At 29.1% G+C, this 6,971-nt stretch overlaps 1 protein-coding gene across 1 annotated transcript in view; it reads left to right on the top strand.

The window, feature by feature from the left end:
* The window catches only part of LOC100163290 (nuclear cap-binding protein subunit 1-like), a 14,474-nt gene that overhangs the window by 2,296 nt on the left and 5,207 nt on the right, over nt 1-6,971 (top strand). Inside the window, 10 exon segments of the mRNA XM_029491925.1 lie at nt 1,928-2,025; nt 2,270-2,322; nt 2,324-2,438; nt 2,902-3,095; nt 3,160-3,553; nt 3,632-3,729; nt 3,819-4,058; nt 4,120-4,257; nt 4,324-4,427; nt 4,491-4,738. Of these exon segments, the coding sequence (XP_029347785.1) occupies nt 1,928-2,025; nt 2,270-2,322; nt 2,324-2,438; nt 2,902-3,095; nt 3,160-3,553; nt 3,632-3,729; nt 3,819-4,058; nt 4,120-4,257; nt 4,324-4,427; nt 4,491-4,738 (1,682 nt within the window).

A 6,971-nucleotide genomic window follows, 5' to 3' on the forward strand; every position in this document is an offset into this window, starting at 1 on the left:
CACCCTTATTTTGTGTTTTTTTTTTTTTTTTAAATTTATGTAGTTAAGTACACAGAAAACGATGGTGAAGTCAGAATTTGGGGCTTGGACTTAGTTTCGAAGTTATAACACTTCAGGCACTTCAGGCCGTCGTGGCCCAGTGGTGGTATGATGACTATGCCATAAAAGGTGAACCGAGCTCGAACTCGGGTCTAGGTACATAGTATTTTGCACTATTTACGTTGTATCAATGGTACAATTGATGACCTGGTAGACAACTTACTTTATGTTGTGTAATTGTGCTTTTACACAGCAAATAGGGGGATATTTTTGATTTTAATGTCCGAGTCAGCGTTAGCGAGCGAGTGGCCACGCTGGCAATAAACGTATACTTTAAAAACAATATTTTTGAAAACCTAAGTTCACTCGTGGTGGCTTACACAGCAAATAGGGGGATATTTTCAATTTTAATGTCCGAGCGAGTCGCCAAGTTGGTAATAAACGTATTCTTTAAAAACAATATTTTTGAAAACCTAAGTTCACCCGTGGTAAATAACATATTTTAGAAAAACAAATTTTACAACATTTTCTTGAAACCTATATTACAATTGTCAAATTCTTCATTTTTCAAAAAAAAAAAAATAACGTGCATACGATGAGTTTCGAACGCCGACACACAGGTCCATGGGCCAGTGAGTGATACTACCTCTGCGCAACTGTTCTACATATAAATATTAAGCATTATAAGTATTTAAGGGTTATCACTTCAATTAGCTACCTATAACTTCGAAACTAAGTCCGAGCCCTAAATTCTGATTTCACAAACATTTTTTTTTACCCAACAATTTCTAAGTCCCCCCCCCCCCAAAAAAAAACACAAAAAAAAGGGTGTCCGGTAAAGTAGAAAAGTTCCTAATTCAAACTCAATTAAAACGATCGATTATGCGTTTGCGTGTGAATAAATGTTAACCTAACCATTGTGGTATCAATATCAACGTTTCAACAAACTATAGATATTCAGCCGTGTCCCATAGATCTAATGTTCAAAATATAATTTTCATAGGTAGGTAACTTTATACAAATTATACTTGTATAATCTTAAAGTTGTTTTAAAGTAGGTACCTACAAATTTTTAATATCATAGTACATACCTAACAATTTTTAAGTAATCATTATACAATTGTAAATTGCTGATTCAACTTATCCTGAAAAACGTTTATTTTATCATCATTATGACTAATTGTAAGTATGTGTAGTCATACATTATAGTCCATAGACCACAGTACTGTAACTCTATAGACAATAGTCCATACTATGCGTATAATAATATTATTTAATGTCTAATCTGTTTAGTTCAAACAATGAAAAAGACAATAAAATAGTTAAGTAGAACCTGAATGATATGATTTATTATAAACTCTACCTATCTGTAATTTCTACAGAATATATTATCAAATAGTAGGTAATCAAATACATTTTGAAGCTGATATAAATTTGATTTTAAAAATATTATCTTGTTTTAGGAGGTAAATATTGTATTTAACCAAATCAAAATAAATCAGTTTATACAACTTTTTTTCGTTGCCATGTGTCACTTTTACTGCTATTAATCAGTTATTTTTATAAAAATAATTCAAATTAATGTATTTTATACTTATCCTAATGTATATGCCCGATATTTTACAATTTATATTCATGTTCATAAAAAAGTATCAACTGTTTATTCAATTAAACTGTATAATATAAGTAATTATATTGCTTACTTTGGTAATCATAATATACAGTTGTTTATTTTAAAAAGTAATAATATATATCCAAGTTAATTATTGTAATCTACTATAATTATTGTAGTCTACTATAATTATGTATAATAATTTGTTAGTATTTTCAATTTTAAGTTGTTTTATTATTTAACTTAACAATTATTTATTTTTATTATAATTTTTAGGTGCTGATCGAGGCTATAAAAAACGTCGTCGTGGTGGGTCCGAAAGTAATGATTTAGAAGATAGATTGGAAAGTCTTGTTCTTAAAGTTGGAGAAAACGTAATTATTTTTGTTTATTATTAATAAGATTCTTTTTAATAAACATATATTTTACCTATATATAGGCTATAATATTGAAATAACTACAATTTCATTTTGTTGTTGGTTATGATTTCATTAATTTAATTGTTTAAAATATTTAAATATTTTTAAAAAGTTTTGCAAATTATTTAGCTTATCAATTATTTTATAATATATTTTTAATAATTTAATTTTTTGATTATTTTTATGAACAGACTACTAGCACATAGAAAGTAATTTAGAGTTTGCTAGTGTACTCGATGTGATATACAACTTTAAAAAAAGTACTCAAATTATTAGTAGAATGTGCAGTTAATATGCCGGAAAAGTGTACAATTTATTCAACATTAGTTGGCTTATTAAATGCTAAAAATTACAATTTTGGTGGTGAAGTAAGTGAACTTAATATAATAATAAAGTACAATATTTGGTACTGGTTTGTTATAGTCCCACCCGAGAGTGTGAAATCCTTATAGGTATTACACAGTATAGGTTTTTTTAAAAACATATATACTGATACTCAAACGGTATAACAATAACCCCCCCTACAGTATTAGTACGTTTGTATTTGTTGTCATTCAATTTACAGATTTATATTATTTATATTATTATTGATATTAATTTTAAAAAAATGTTAACACAAGTGCTCAATTTAAATTCTGGAAACTTTAATTAGTATTAATATAATAATATTAATATCATTATACTCTTTTTTTGAAATATATTAGTGGCAAGACTAAAGTTTTCACACACCTGGACTGGGATATAACAAACCAGTTTCCAATATTCTTATTGTAGGTATTACTTTATAATGTTTGTGATAATAATAATACAATTTTTTTTTTTTTAATTTAGTTTGTAGAAAATATTGTACGTTCTTTCAAAGATAGTTTAAAAAATAATTCTTGGAATGAAGCTAGAGTAGTTCTACGTTTCATTGGTGATTTGGTAAATTGTCATGTTGTGTCGGCTAGTTCATTTGTACAATTAATGGGTAGTTTATTAGATGTTACTAAAGAAGATGGAGTTCCTAATGTACGCAAAGACTGGTAAGTAAAAGAATGTTTAGTTGAAAATTATTACTGCAACAGTTGATGTATTTGTTTGTAACAGGTACTGTTATGCTGTTATGTCATGTTTACCTTGGGTTGGTAGAGAACTATATGAGAAAAGAGAATCCCCTCTTGAAATGTTGTTGACAACAATTGAGGTATATTTGAATAAACGTCCAAAAAAGCATGTTAATATGCTGCGGATTTGGTCCACAGATGTACCTCATCCCCAGGAAGAGTACTTGGAATGCTTGTGGAATCAGGTTAAAAAACTGAAACACGACAGTTGGACCGAGACCATTATACCAAGACCCTACTTGACGTTTGACAATGTTTTGTGTGAAGCTCTTCAGCATAATTTGCCACCAATCGTGCCACCTCCTCATCATAATGCTTGTGTATATCCAATGCCATGGGTTGTATACCGAATGTTTGATTATACAGATGTCACAGACGTGAGTGAATATTGATTAACATCATTATTTAAATTTAGTTTTTGATATTTATTTTAAACCAATATTATATACATTTAGGGTCACATTATGCCTGGAGCTCATTCCATTGAACGATTTTTAGTTGAGGAACATCTACAACAGATAATTGATATGTCATGCAAAAATAGAAAAGAATGGTAATATTTAACAAAAAATTACACCCACATTTATATTTAATAAATATAATACTTGGATGTTTGAATTTATTTTATTTTATTATTTCTAGTGCAACTAATTTAATGAATTTCGTACACAAAAACAAAGTACCTCTAGAGTATTGTATTGTTGAAGTGATATTCAGTTTGATGTTTCACCAGCCCAAACCAAAGTATTTAGAAGTTATGTTTGGATCTGTCTTTATTGAATTATCTAAATTATCGACTAACACAATGCCACTTGTGTTGGCTCAGACAACAGAAATATTATACTCTCGTATAGAATCTATGCATGTCTGTGCTTTTGATAGGTATGTCATATTGTTACTGATTGTTATTTGCAACTGTTTAATGAGCAATTGTGTTATTTAGGTTTGTATCATGGTTTGCATACCATTTAAGTAATTTCAAATTCAGTTGGTCCTGGCAAGAGTGGGCAGATTGCTTAGCCTTGGATCCAGAACATCCAAAACCAAAGTTTGTGCGTGAAGTTCTTCAGAAAGCCATGAGGTACACATATCTTGTACCAATATTGTAACAGTTATTAATAATTAAAATGTAATTGGTTATTTTTAGATTATCATTTTATGAGCGTATGCGTGATATTGTGCCTCCAGATTTTGAACCTTTATTACCCGAGAAACCGGAACCAAAGTTTAAATACGCAATTGAAAAGTCGTGTAAGATGTCAGATTCTGGTTGTATTACAATATTAAAAATATTTATTTTATTTATTTGTTCAGCATTACCTGGTCAATTTTTATCAAACACATTACTTACTAAAATACGTAACAAGACAACTCCTGAAGATATAATTGAAATATTAAAAGAACCATTGATGTCGGAAAATGGAGAAATTTTGGAGCCAGCAGACATTGGCATCTCAAATCCAACAAAAGTTGATGCTTTTGTACAAACATTGTTGTTTATAGCTAGCAAGTCATTTTCACATGCTTTTGCAGCAATCACAAAGTTCATTAGTATATTTAAGGTAAACATTTTTATATTCATAATATGGTTTATACTCTATATCTAGTGTTGAGTAAGTTACTTTTAAAAAGTAATCAAGTTACTCTACTCGTTATGCTAATAAAATTACTTTACTCTTCAAATAGAAAAGTAACTACGTTACCTACTTTCTCATTACAAAAAACGCTAATTTTTTTAAACTTCTAAGCAATTTATTATTATCATTTTACAAGCAATCTAACAAGAAATACACTATAGTCATAAGCGTGCCTGGGCTGCCCCTGCAATTTTCGAAAGGCGCCGGTCAACCAAGTTTTAAATCTAGTGGTTTACAGCTTTTATTTAGAAAAAAAAATGTCATGCATTGTTTATTTTGTTCTAATAATTGTATACTGCATTGTCGAATTGATTTGTGATTCTATCACAAATCCCGGTAATAATATGTGGGTAACTGCCAACTGGTACAATTGTTATAACTTATAATGATATACCATATACATATTGTTTTATAATATAAATATAATGTGTTGTTCAATATTCTTCTTATTATTAAACATATTAGGTACCTCTATATACATACCATTTATAGAATTTTGTTATAGATAACTTGAATATATAGACTTTTTTAAACTATATAAATGTTAAATTGGTGGGACCTAACCTCCCCCCCCCCCCAAATTATTAGGTGCCAGGGGGTAATGGGTGTTTTTTCGGTTAGGTTAGGTGGCGCCGGTCATTAGTTAGGCTGCCCCTGCGGATGAAGTCTAGTCACGCCTATGACTATAGTAAAATAGTATAATTTGTGAAAGATATAACAAAAAAAAAAAAAATTATACATACACGATATGGCTGTTGGCTGGTGAACTGACACCGAATATAGAATAACAGCTCTCAATAATTGTGTTATTAATTATTATATATACAAATAAGCCGTTTCTTATAAAGGGTTAAATGGATATAATCTATATATTATATAAAAGACAAAAAAATGTTCGCATTTGACTATGTCCTATATACATTCCTAAACTGTTCATTTGATTCCGATGAAATTTAATACAGAGATAGATTAGACCTTAGGAAAGAAGATAGGCTACATTTTGTCTCAAAAAAAGGTAAATAATAGGTACAACCCGTGGATGTTTTCAAACGGCTTTTTTTTTTAAACCACCCGAAGGCTTTTTTTATTATAATTTATTATTATTATTAAACTATAATTATTTACTATTATTATATGGTCTTTAACAATACATTTAAGAGGTGTACATAAATATTGTATATTAAATATTAATAAATTAATGAATACATTACATATTTAGTAAATAAATACGAAAAAACATGTTTGGGTCATTACTCCCAGTGGAGAGGTCCCAGCCTTAGTCTAATAATAAGTCATATGGTCTTCGGGGTTTGAGACAAACAGGGATTTGAGATTATTATCTTTGTTTATAAATGGTTAATATTGGTTTTAATAATAATAATAATTATTATTATTATTATTATTATTATTATTGGGATAAGCCTGTGTATTTTATTACAGAATGTATTGACTTTGAACCACGGTCTGAGTGTACTATTTTTTTTTGCATTTTTTGATACTTTAAAGTTAAACTATACGTATGTACGCACCATGCAGGGTCCGCAACTTACCCCAGGGAGACTGCTCGCATAATCACAAAAACCTAGCAATAGCAATGCATTGTTGGTCCAGCTACTAATTTATAATACTGAAATGTAAATATTTTAATTTATCATTTATCAATCCATAGCTAGCAAAAAAATAATATCATACTAATGTGAATTGTAAATATTATAGTAATAAGTATTATAATTGAATAGCTTTTGTACAACTTCAATTCTTTAGAATATTAAAATTAAATAACAGTAATAAATAAAAATAAATTGTATAGGTATACTGTATTAATATGACAACTTTGTGCCCGTATTACAATAGTTAAACTAAGGTTAAACCGCGGAATTCGGCCAGTAAAATCAGTGAGTTAGTAGGATGTTACACCCGCATGTGTTGTCTCCGTCTCACAAATGTACAACATAGCAAAAACTGTTTTGCCTGGAAAGAACCGAGAAGGCTACAGTTATAACTAAGAAACGAGATTTTCACCCCATAAAAAGGAGAACTTTGGCTGTGCAACGTTGTTTTTATTTTTTTGATATCATTTATATGAAAAAAGTTCTTACTGTTTCAAAAACCATTATTGTCTGTGTTTTTCAAACTTGAAAAACTTTTTTCATATAAA

Source organism: Acyrthosiphon pisum, unplaced genomic scaffold (assembly GCF_005508785.2).
Source record: "Acyrthosiphon pisum isolate AL4f unplaced genomic scaffold, pea_aphid_22Mar2018_4r6ur Scaffold_162;HRSCAF=558, whole genome shotgun sequence".
Classification (NCBI taxonomy): Eukaryota; Metazoa; Arthropoda; class Insecta; order Hemiptera; family Aphididae; genus Acyrthosiphon; species Acyrthosiphon pisum.